The sequence below is a fragment of the Dendrobates tinctorius genome, unplaced genomic scaffold (genome assembly GCF_039654945.1).
Source record: "Dendrobates tinctorius isolate UK_male_01 unplaced genomic scaffold, ASM3965494v1 ptg000016l, whole genome shotgun sequence".
Classification (NCBI taxonomy): Eukaryota; Metazoa; Chordata; class Amphibia; order Anura; family Dendrobatidae; genus Dendrobates; species Dendrobates tinctorius.
In genome coordinates, this window is record NW_027361684.1 from 28,292,774 (window position 1) to 28,305,102 (window position 12,329).

The window sequence follows — 12,329 nt, forward strand, 5'->3', positions numbered from 1 at the left end:
ATCGCAGACATACATACATACACACACACACACACTTGAGCTTTATATAATATATATATATATATATATATATATATATATATATATAATATGAGTCCGCAAACTATTCTAGCAAAATCTGTGTTCCAGGAGGAAAACAGCGCTCCTTCCCTCCTGAGTCTCGCCGTCTGGCTAAGCAGTACTGTACAGCCACATATGGAGTATTTCCACTTTCAGCAGACATTGTGGGACACATTTTGGTACTATTTTTACCCATTTCCCAATGTGAAAATGTAAAATCTGGGGCTAAAACAAAATTTTGGTGGTAAAAATGTAATTATTTTTTTTCTTCACTGCCGAATGGTACTGTCCACACATCTAGACAAGTTCCTTGAGGGGTCTGGTTTCTAAAATATGGTCACTTGTGTGGGTTTCCACTCTTTAGGCACATCAGGGCTCTCCAAACTTGACATGGCGTCCGCTAATGATTCCAGAAAATTTTGCATTCAAAAAGTTAGATGGCGCTCTGTACATTCCGACCCCGGCTGCCGTGCGCACAAACAGTAGTTTTCCTCCACATTTTGGGTATCTGTGTACTCATGAGAAATTGAATAGCAAATGTTATGGTGCATTTTCTCCTGTTACTCTGGTGAAAAAAAAAATTGGGGCTAAAAAACACTTGTGTGAACATATTTATTTTCATGGCTCAACATTATAAACTTCTATGAAGCACCTGGGGGTTCAAGGTACTCCACACATTTCGATAAGTTCCCTGAGGGGGGTCTAGTTTCCACAATGGTGTCACTTGTGAGTGGTTTCCACTTTTTAGGCACATCAGAGGCTCTCCAAACGTGACATGGCATCCACTAATTATTCCAGCAAATTTTACATGCAAAAGGTCGAATGGCGCTCCTTCCCTTCCGAGCTCTACCGTGTGCCCATACAGTAGATTTCCCCCACATATGGGGTAGAAGCGTACTCGAGAGAAATTGCACAACAAATTTTGCGGTCCAAATTTTCCTGTTACTCTTCCGAAAATAAAAAATTGTGGTCTAAAGTAAAATTTTTGTGGGAAAAAAGTAAAATGTTAATTTTTTCCTTCCACATTCCATTAATTCGTGAAGCACCTGAAGGGTAAATAAACTTCTTGAAAGTAGTTTTGAACACCATAAGGGGTGCAGTTTTTAGGAAGGTGTCAGTTTTGAGTATTTTCGGTCGTATAGGCTCCTCAGTCATTTCAAATGTGATGTGGTCGCTAAAAAATGGTTTTGTAAACTTTGTTGGAAAAATTAGAAATCGCAGGTCAACTTTTAAGCCTTATAACTTCCTAACAAAAAAAAAAATTGTTTAAAAAATTACTCTGATGTAAAGTAGACATGTGGGAAATGTTATTTATTAACTATTTTTTTTTACATAAAAATTAAAAAGTTTGAAAATTGCAAAAATTTCAAAATTTTTCGAAGAACTTTTAGCACTACCATTATGTACAATGTCACAAAAAATTCTCAGAATCAGTGGGATCTGTTGAAGCGTTTCAGATTTATAACCGCATAAAGTGACATTGGTCAGAATTGTAAAATTTGCCCTGGTCATGAAGGTGAAAGCAGGTCCGGGGGTGAAGGGGTTAATAAACGTCTCCAAATCCACCATCAAAGGCAGAATGGCATTGTGGGCTGTGCGAGGGCCCAAAGAGGCTTATTGTGCACGTTGGCTTTAGATGTAAAAAGCTACAAATATTTTTTTTTTTCCTTTTTATTTTGTTAGTAAAAGACTCATAATTAAAGTAGAAATATACCCTTGTCCCTGGATGTAGCCATAGAAACCAGATTGAAAACCTCCATTGTTTACATCGGTAGCTGCATTCAGAGATCTGCAAAATGCTTCACAATAGCATAAAAGGTTTAGATGACAAACTCCTCTCTGCTTTTCATACTTATTAATGGCAAAATCGCTTATTAAAATTAAAAAAGCCCTTTAAAGTGTTCTTTATCTGGTCCAGTCCAACAAGCTGGTGATTTTCCACGGGTATGTTTTTTGCTTTTCCATGTGAAAACAGCTATTTTACATGGGTAACATTGGGCAAATAATGGGGGTGATACTCTCAATGCATGGGACACCACTTTCCCAAGGTAGACTTCCAAACAGCTTGGCCAGAAATGTTTGGCCCCATATAACCCCCAAAATGTTGTATTTCCTCCAATGGAAAATTCACCATGTCTTGGCAGTAGGGGTAAATAGGTCCCCACTATTGGACAAATAAATAATGGGAGACCTACTCCATGCTCATCCTCTGACAGCCCAAACTCTGAGAATTCCCCCTGCCCGGATTCATGCTGTCATCCAGAAAGACTGTTGGGGAGGAATAATAATCTTTTTTTTTTTTTTTTTTTTTTTTTAATCTTTGGGTCCATTAGATCCACAAAGAGGAAAAGTTAATGTTACAACATGCAGGGAATTCTAGATATCTGGTGAATGTTTCATGTTTTACAATTATTTACTGTGAATTGTGGTTAAATTGTCTCGCTTTAATGCATTATTTTTTCGACCTTTTAGTGGTTAAAGTCCCTCAGAAAACACTTCTGATGGATGCATTGAAAGAGGAGTCTGGCATCATCTATGATTTTTGCATGTGCAATCCTCCTTTTTTCGCCAATCAAATGGAAGCTCAGGTACAGCAGGTCACCCCGCGTTCATCAATCACTAGTGATTTGACTGTATGATCTCAATATAGCGTGACATGTTGGCCCCTGTCTGGTTTGTCTCACTGATGTCTCAGGCCTGGATCATAGCATGATACATAGCAGTCTGTTTTTGCCTTAAAGGGGTGGTCCATTATCTTTAATACCCTTTATAGATATCTATATTTAAGCCCCAACTGCTTTTCTAATTAGCTTTATTATAAAATTTCCTAGTATTCTACCTATTCCCCCCCCCCCCAAACCGAAACAGGACGTCATCAGGGGATGGCAGTGACATATCTGTAGTAAGTGGCCACAACGCTGCCCCCTGATGATGGCCTATTTCTGGAGGGGTGATGGAAGCTGTGTGGAAGTGACTGCAGGGCCATCCTCCTGTGACGTTCCAATTGAGAATCCCCTCAAACTATAAAACACTGGCAAAATTTATAATTAAGCACATTACAATGGTAGTTAGGGCTAAAAGATGCATATTTATAAAAGGCGTTATAAGTATCGGACCACCCCATTTAATCCTCCAGTATTTGACAGACTTGTATATATGTCTTTCGTGTATGTATGTACAGTGGCATGTAAAACTTTGGGCACCCCTGGTCAAAATTACTGTTATTATGAACAGGTCAGGAAATGGAAGATGAAATTATCTCTAAAGGGCCTAAAGATAAAGATGACACATTTCCTTTGTATTTTGAAGAAAAAAATATATTTTTTCATCTTTTACATTTTAAAAATTACAAAAGGGAAAATGGGACCAATGTTAATGTTTGAGCACCCTGCATGGTTCATATCTTGTAGTTCCCCCTTTTGCAGGTATCCCAGCTTGTAACCGCTTTCTGTAGCCAGACAAGGGTCTTTCAGTTCTTATTTCAGGGATTTTCATCCATTCTTCCTTAGAAAATTCTTCCAGTTCCTTAAAGGGGGTCTGTCACCTATTTTTTCGAGTATCAGCTGCCGGCACCGCCATCAGGGGCTTATCTACAGCATTCTGTAATGCTGTATATAAGCCCCCGATGTAACCTGAAAGATAAGAAAAATGAGTTATATTATACTCACCCAGGGGCGGTCCGGGTCCAATTTTGGCCCGATGGGTGTCGAGGTCCGGTGCCTCCAATCTTCTAACGGTGACCTCCTCTTCTTTGCTTTCCGCTGTGGCTCCTGTGCAGGCGCACTACTCTGCCCTGTTAAGGGCAGAGCAGAGTACTGCAGTGCGCAGGCGCCAGGAGATGTCAGAGATGGCGGTGCCGCCAGCTGATACTTGAAAAAATAGGTGACATATTCACTTGTAGGATTGCTACTTCCTATAGGTGGCAGTAGAGTTCAAGCCCTCTTCCTCTCTGTTGAGACAGTTTGCATAGTTAATTTCCCAAAGGAGCATGCAAGGCCTTAAAGTCTTCTCATACTGGCATGCCAGACCTGGCAAGTCAGTCTCCAGAAACCGAACCCCTTAGATCCCATTTCAAACTGAGGAAAGCGCAACTTGAACATGCTTTGCTATCTTATAACCTTCTCCTGCTTTTTGGGCCTCGACCATTTTCATTTTCGGAGTGCTAAGCAGCTGCATAGAAGAACTCATGGCTGCAGTTTTTGGGCACAAGGTTAGAGGAGGCTGGGTTTCTATAAAGCTGGGAAATTTGCATCACCTGGCCTTTCCTAATGATGATCGTGACTAAGCCTTTACAATAACAGTGGACTGTTTTTGTCAACAGGCTTTTCTGCAAAGTTTGGGCACCTCTGCTCAAAATTACTGTTATTGTGAACAGTTAAGCAAGTTGAAGATGAAATGATCTCTAAAAGGCCTATGTTGTCATTTCTTACATTTTACAAATTACCAAAAGGTGAAATGGGCTGATGCAAAAGTTTGGGCACCCTTGGAGAGTTATGTGCTCAGATAACTTTGACCTAAAACATTTTTAAGACCTTAATTAGCCTGTTCTGGTTATGACTTGTTCACTATCATCATTGGGAAAGGCCAGGTGATGCAAACTTCCCAATTTTATAAAAATACATAAAGGAAATGTCATCTTTAACTTTAGCCCTTTTAGAGATAATTGCAGCTTCAACTTGCTTAACTGTTCACAATAACAGTAATTTTGAGCAGAGGTGCTCAAACTTTTACATGCCACTGTACCCAAGACTCATCAATGCCCTTTGGGAGTGAAGGTTTGCTTGACTGTTGCCCACTGGAGCTCAAATTGCAGAAAAGCCTGCTCCAGCATCTGTGTGTTGTGCTGGAAAAAAACATCCGTTCCATGGAAGTCCCATTTCTTACATTATGGGACTTAGAGTATCTGCTGGTGACATCTTGGTGCCGGCCACCACAGGACACCTTCAGAGCTGTAGTGGCTTGGTGGGGGAAATTTTGTTTTCGCTTCAGTAGAAAGATCTGCACAATATTAGACAGGTGCTTTGTATGTTGTGGTGTTTTGGAGTGTATGTTTACAAGGCAAATACTGTATATTAAAGTTTTTGACTGTTTTAGCTTGGAAGAAAATAATTCTCTGACTTCCCGATGGGTCCCATTTTTTTTTTTATCTTTTGCATAAACCATATCTCCTATGCAAGCAGCGAAGTGTTGTGATTGTGCTGCACAGGATGCTCCGCACTGACTCATTCTTCCTGAGGTTTCCAAGGCAGCTCTTATTAAAGGAAATTATTTTGTACTTTGAACTGCTCTAGAATAGTCTTCATGGCTAAAACTGTCATTGATTTTTACATGATGGTACATTCATCAAAGGAAATGCACCAGAAAAGTGACATAATGTCCTTTTGATAAAATCGTATGACTGGTTTGTGTAATATTAAGGCTGTGTGCACACGCTGCGGATTCCGCTGCGTTTCCGCAGCGGTTTTGGCCGCTGCGGACACGCAGCAGTTTTAGCTGCGGTGTACAGTACCATTCATTTGAATGGTAAAAAAAAACGCTGTGCCGACGCTGCGGAAAAAAACGCGCGGATTTGCTGCGGTTTTGAATCCGCAGAAAGAATTGCATGTCAATTCTTTCTGCGGAAACCGCTGCGGGTTCCTATCTCCACCATTGTGGAGATAGTGAATCCGCAGGACCAAACCGCAGGCAAAACCGCAGATAATCCACAGGTCTTTGGACCTGCGGATTATCTGCGGTTTTTGCAAAATCCATGCGGATTTTTCCGCAGCAGATTCCGCAGCGTGTGCACGTACCCTAACAGTCCCTGTATTTTTTTTATTTGGGGACAAGGATGACAGGTTTAAAAATAAATAAATTAAAGAGATGCCTGTTTTGCAGAGACTCAGATTATTTACAAATACATTCAGCTCTAATATACCACTTTACAAAGGGATTAAAGGGCTTGTCCACTTCTCAAATAACTACTTGTCAATCACTATATTTCCCCCATGTAAAATAATAACAGCCTATACTCATCTATTGTGCCTGCACCGACTCTCCCAGGGTCTGTGTGACGTTTTTGTGTCATGTGAGCCCAGCAGCCGCTTTCCTCTGACTTGTAAGTGACATTTGGAGGAAGTCAGAGAACAGCAATCGCTGTCACTTCTGCCAGGAGTCAGTTCTGTCTGAAGGAAGTGAGTGAAGCAACTGCTGATTGGCTGGTGGGCTCACATGACGCAACAATGTCGCACAAGCCCCGGGAGGGACAGCGCTGACATTGCTGTAACAGCGCCGGCACAATAGGCGAGCATAGCTGTTGTGATTTCACATGAGAGTGATATAGTGATTGAGTGAGAAGGGGTTGGCCAAGTATTGGACAATCCTTTTAACAAAGGGATGTCTGCTCTAATTAACCACATGTACATGTGCCACGTTTACTAGTCAGGGGAGCCAGAACAAAAAAATTGATCCAACCAACTCTCAATAACGATTTAATTGCATGAAGAAATAAACACCAGCAATATTTTAAATAAATCTTATAACCCTTCATCTGAGGAGAAGGAGGTCACTGTTTCTCATTGTTCAGATTGACTGCTGGCTTCGGGAGACGTACTGGCCAGGCATTTCTCTTGGGAAAATGTATGCAAGTTAACTCTCCTCCAGAAGGATGAAAACTGCCTCTGTATGGCACCTACCTTCATTGGTCTTGAGAGGGATCCTTCCTCATGAAACCATCCAGCACAAGGAGCAAGACGCTCGCAATGCTGACTGCAGTTAGGAGTCCTTTTTTTAAAAAAGCACCACTCCAGCATTTTTTGTTGTTTTTTTTGCAGCACTGGAGTGGTGCTACTAATCTAAGTTCCCTGCTCCAGTAATATACTTACCAGCCTACGTCTTCATGTTTTATCAGTGCTGCGTCTGTCATCTTCTCCAGGCTGTGACCTGTCAGATTACTCCAGTGTTTCCTTGCGATCCAGAAGTCACAAGTTCATTTAAGTCTATAAGAGGGAAAGCGACGCTCTCATAGACTTACATTTAGAGCTTGCGACTTTCGGTCAGCCAGAAATTGCGTTTACAAGATGGCGGCGTGAGACTGCAGCAGCACTGAAAGCAGCTGAAGACGGTGGCTGGTGAGTATAATACTAGGGCCAGGGCCAACTTAATTTAGTGGCACCACTCCAGTGCTGAAATGAAGAGAAAAAATGCTGGAGTGTTGTTTTGAGACACACCTTAGCGTTGGCTATCATACCTAAAGCCCCTATACACAATAGATGAAAGTCTGAACCTCAAACGTGTAAGGGGGCCTCTCCTTGACAATTTATATTAGGGGATATAAGGAGATAAGATGCTGCCACAAGATTCTAGCAGCGTCTCTGTCATAGAAGTTGAGCCGAGAGTCATGTAGGGAGTTGGAAGAGATAGCTGTCAACCAGGCAATCATTCGGCTCATGGCTATCTGATGTGTATGGTCCGCGTTGTCATGTTGCAAGACTTGTTAAAGGATCGGCCACAATCTTCTAGGTGAATGTGTTTCTTACTAGGCCTGTTTCACACTTCCGTTTGTTTCCATCAGTCAAAATCCACCGTTTAAGAAAAAAAAAAAAAAGGGATGTGCAATTTTTTTTTGGTGGATCAGTTTTTTCCCATTGACTTGCATTAGCGGCGGATTTTGACGGATGGTCATCCGTTGGATCCGTTTTTTGACGGATCCGCCAAAATTTGGGCGTCCGCTTACTTTGAGTGGACGGACAATGAAATGTTTTTTGTCTGCACGGATCTGCTTTTTTACACTGAGCATGCCCGGAAGAATTTTCTCTCTCTCTCTCTCTCTCTCTCTCTCTCTCTCGCCCTCTCTCTCGCCCTTTCTCTCTCTCGCCCTTTCTCTCTCTCGCCCTTTCTCTCTCTCTCGCCCTTTCTCTCTCTCTCGCCCTTTCTCTCTCTCTCGCCCTTTCTCTCTCTCTCGCCCTTTCTCTCTCTCTCGCCCTTTCTCTCTCTCTCGCCCTTTCTCTCTCTCTCGCCCTTTCTCTCTCTCTCGCCCTTTCTCTCTCTCTCGCCCTTTCTCTCTCTCTCGCCCTTTCTCTCTCTCTCGCCCTTTCTCTCTCTCTCGCCCTTTCTCTCTCGCCCTTTCTCTCTCTCTCGCCCTTTCTCTCTCTCTCGCCCTTTCTCTCTCTCTCGCCCTTTCTCTCTCTCTCGCCCTTTCTCTCTCTCTCTCGCCCTTTCTCTCTCTCTCTCGCCCTTTCTCTCTCTCTCGCCCTTTCTCTCTCTCTCGCCCTTTCTCTCTCTCTCGCCCTTTCTCTCTCTCTCGCCCTTTCTCTCTCTCTCGCCCTTTCTCTCTCTCTCGCCCTTTCTCTCTCTCTCGCCCTTTCTCTCTCTCTCGCCCTTTCTCTCTCTCTCGCCCTTTCTCTCTCTCTCGCCCTTTCTCTCTCTCTCGCCCTTTCTCTCTCTCTCGCCCTTTCTCTCTCTCTCGCCCTTTCTCTCTCTCTCGCCCTTTCTCTCTCTCTCGCCCTTTCTCTCTCTCTCGCCCTTTCTCTCTCTCTCGCCCTTTCTCCCTCTCTCGCCCTTTCTCCCTCTCTCGCCCTTTCTCCCTCTCTCTCCCTCTCTCCCCCTCTCTCCCCCTCTCTCCCCCTCTCTCTCTCTCTCTCCCCCTCCCTCTCTCTCTTTCTCCCCCTCTCCCTCTCTCTTTCTCCCTCTCCCTCTCTCTCTTTCTCCCTCTCTTTCTCTCTCTCCCTCTCTCTCTCCCCCTCCCTCTCTCTCTCCCTCTCTCTTTCTCCCTCACCCTCGCTTTCTCTCGCTTTCTCCCTCTTTCTCCCTCTCTCTCTCTCTCCCCCTCTCTCTCTCCCTCTCTCTCCCCCTCCCTCTCTCTCTTTCTCCCCCTCCCCCTCCCTCTCTCTCTTTCTCTCTCTCTCTCTCTCTCTCTCTCTTTCTCCCTCTCTCTTTCTCTCTCTCTCTCTCTCTCTCTCTCCCCAGCGGATCCGTTAAAACAACGGTCTGGTGGCATACGTTGGTGTCACAACGGAAACGGATCCGTTTTTTTCACGGATTGCAACTGACCAAAAAAAACGGAAGTGTGAAAGAGGATTTACTGTTGCCATTGTGTAGCCATTATTCTTCGTCGTGTTGCAGGGCTCCCAACCTCCAGTAGTGTTGTGTTAGACTAGGTCTCATTTGGTCGCCCTGTGATTATGTACAATTTGCTAGTTCTCACTTTGTGATTTGAAAAGGTTCCTATTAAATCCACTGATCTACTGTCTTGGATTGGTTTAGAATATTTTTTTTTACATTAAAATACTCTGAAATATCATTCTTATTTCACAGCATTTTCCATATAAATGTCTTCTAACTATAGTATTAGTATTTCCCTTAATAAAATTGGAACCGTTTTCTGCCCTCACAGGGTGTGAACTCTAGAAATCCTCGCCGGCCGCCCCCCAGCTCTGTGAATACCGGGGGCGTCACCGAGATCATGGCTGAGGGGGGTGAGTTGGAGTTTGTAAAAAGAATCATTCATGACAGTCTGCAGCTGAAGAAAAGGTTAAGGTGAGACGTTTCTATCCTGGCAGGAAAAAATAGCAAGTCAGTCCTTATATAATGTCCGGGTGCTTGACATTATTGCCACATGTAATGTAATAACCTGCAACCAGCGCTGTCCACTTCCTCTCCTGTTATTCTGCCCGAGCAGCTTCTGACCATCAGAATAATACTGATGTACGTTATGGACGTTGCTTTACACTTTTGGTATTGCACAGAAATATTTACAAGTTATGCCTGAAGCTTTATTTGTCTTTCCCTGATGGAAAGAATTAAAAAGAAACAACTCAATAACATTTGTGGAAAAATTAGTTTTCAAAATAAAAAAAATACTTTGCTGACCTGAGCATAATTGTTAGTGAGGCTCTAGAGCGACTTTCCAATTGGATGCTGAATCAATCAAAAACATAAAAAAGCCCTATAAACATGTAGAAAAGAGCATGTGCAAAGCATTGCAAGAGTTGTCGTAATACTGTCTGTAAGATCAACCTTTACCCCACCCCTCTCCCCCACCACATATGTGGGCATGCAGGTCTTTGAAATGTAACTAATTTGGCTTTTTTTTTCCTTTCATATGCAAATAAATTGTTAAGTGCTCTTGGCGTGACAGAGCACTTAAGAAATCCCTACCTCCTGAGGTTGTTTCTCCATCCAGCACCAGCCTGTTTAACTTAATTCATAGCTCACTGTCTGATTTCCATGCCTGTTGTCTGACGTCACACAGACAGTGAGCTATCACCAGGCCCGGATTGGCAATATAACCAACCGGGCATTTTCCCGCTGGGCCGCTGTCACGTGGGCCGCGGGCGGCAGCGCCCGATCATCTGGCCGCTTGCCAGCTGCTGCGGCCACTGTTGCTCCTGCCGCCGGCCCTCTGCGGCACGGCGGTCATAGTCTCCAAGTTCCTCCTGCACTGCAGGGAGATAACCTACCACGCACCCCATCCTCGCCGTAGCATGAGACCCCCCCAGCCCCAGCCACTCACAGCGTCGCACTCGCTTGCCTGCTCGCTCTGTTCGCAGGACCTGTGATGAGGTCACAGGAGGGGAGGAGTCAGGGGGTCACATGATCAGGAGCCTTTGTCCAGACCCCCGATCATGTCACCCCTGACTCCGCCCCTCCTGTGACCTCATCACAGGTCCTGTGCGCTCAGCCTTGCCTCTACCGTCTGCAAGACTCTGCGCTTTGCTGTTGTCATGGTGCTGGTTGAGGTAAGTATGTGTGGGGTCAGGATTTACAGTGTGGATGTAGCAGAGCCGCGCGTGTACGAGGTGTACGGAGAGGAGCCGCGCGTGTACGAGGTGTACGGAGAGGAGCCGCGCGTGTACGAGGTGTACGGAGAGGAGCCGCGCGTGTACGAGGTGTACGGAGAGGAGCCGCGCGTGTACGAGGTGTACGGAGAGGAGCCGCGCGTGTACGAGGTGTACGGAGAGGAGCCGCGCGTGTACGAGGTGTACGGAGAGGAGCCGCGCGTGTACGAGGTGTACGGAGAGGAGCCGCGCGTGTACGAGGTGTACGGAGAGGAGCCGCGCGTGTACGAGGTGTACGGAGAGGAGCCGCGCGTTTACGAGGTGTACGGAGAGGAGCCGCGCGTGTACGAGGTGTACGGAGAGGAGCCGCGCGTGTACAAGATGTGCGGAGCCGCGTGTACGGAGAGGAGCCGCGCGCGTACGAGGTGTACGGAGAGGAGCCGCGCGCGTACGAGGTGTACGGAGAGGAGCCGCGCGCGTACGAGGTGTACGGAGAGGAGCCATGTGTGTGTATGGAGTGGAGCCATATGTGTACGGGATGTACGGAGCAGAGCCGCGTGTGTTTGGGGTATACGGAGCGGAGCCATATGTGTACGGGATGTACGGAGCGGAGCCAAGTGTGTACAAAACATACAAAGCAGGCTTTTCCCACGGACACAGGAGTACACGGCGGAGCCCAGAGGAGCATTTTAAAACACACACGTGACGTTCCACCTGAAGTGATGTGCTGGAAGCTGACCGGAAATGAGATAATTTCTTGAGGAGATTGTGACGGAACCAGGAATGCTTCAGTTCCATCACCGTGTCCTCCTCCGACAGCGCAGACAGCAGGATCGCCTTGGAATCGGGGATGCCGGCCATGTGAGCGGATCATGATAGGTCCTGCACCAGGAGGCTCAGGTGGGCAGTACAATGGGAGCCGGGCTGCTATAGTATCTTTATAGAATCTTTCTTTATTTCTTTCTCTCTTTTTCTTTCTTTCTCTGTTCTTTCATTCTCTGTTCTGTCTTTCCCTCATTTTCTTTCTCTCTCTGTTCTTTCTTTCTCTCTCTAATCTTTCTTTTTTCTCTCTCTGTTCTTTCTTCCCCTCTTTCTTTCTTTTTCTTTCCTCTCTTTCTCTCTGTTCTTTCTTTCTTTTCTTTACTTCTTTCTTTCTCTCACTGGTCTTTCTCTGTCTCTCTCTGGTCTTTCTTTCTCTCTCTGTTCTTTCTCTCACTGTTCTTTCTTTGTCTCTCACTGTTCTTTCTTTCTTTCCCCTTTCTTTCTCGCTCTGTTTTCTTTTTTCTCTCTCTCTGTTTTCTCTCTTCCTTAGTGCCAGTCAGTGTGCCCATAATGCCAGCCACTGTGCCCTCAGTACCAGTCAGTGTGATCAGCAGTGCTAAATGGGTGCGATTAGGTGTGGACATGGGTGTAACTAGTTGTGAAATGGGTGTGGCTGGGCGTGGCCAAAATTTGCAGCTGCTGCGTGCCGCAGTCTTTATCCATCTTTCCCTTCTTCAAAAGTTGGGAGGT

General features: G+C 45.1%; 1 protein-coding gene and 1 long non-coding RNA gene across 8 annotated transcripts in view; one reads left to right on the forward strand and one right to left on the reverse strand.

Annotated features, from left to right (window-relative positions):
* The window catches only part of METTL16 (methyltransferase 16, RNA N6-adenosine), a 117,906-nt gene that overhangs the window by 66,977 nt on the left and 38,600 nt on the right, over positions 1–12,329 (forward strand). For all 7 annotated transcript variants that reach the window (XM_073565595.1, XM_073565596.1, XM_073565600.1 and 4 more), the window contains 2 exons: positions 2,533–2,648; positions 9,434–9,576. In XM_073565595.1, coding sequence (XP_073421696.1) covers positions 2,533–2,648; positions 9,434–9,576 — 259 coding nt within the window. The remainder of the gene's footprint in view (positions 1–2,532; positions 2,649–9,433; positions 9,577–12,329) is intronic.
* LOC141080411 (uncharacterized) overlaps positions 1–12,329 on the reverse strand; it is a 165,816-nt gene that overhangs the window by 41,033 nt on the left and 112,454 nt on the right. The gene's annotated exons all lie outside the window — the stretch shown is intronic.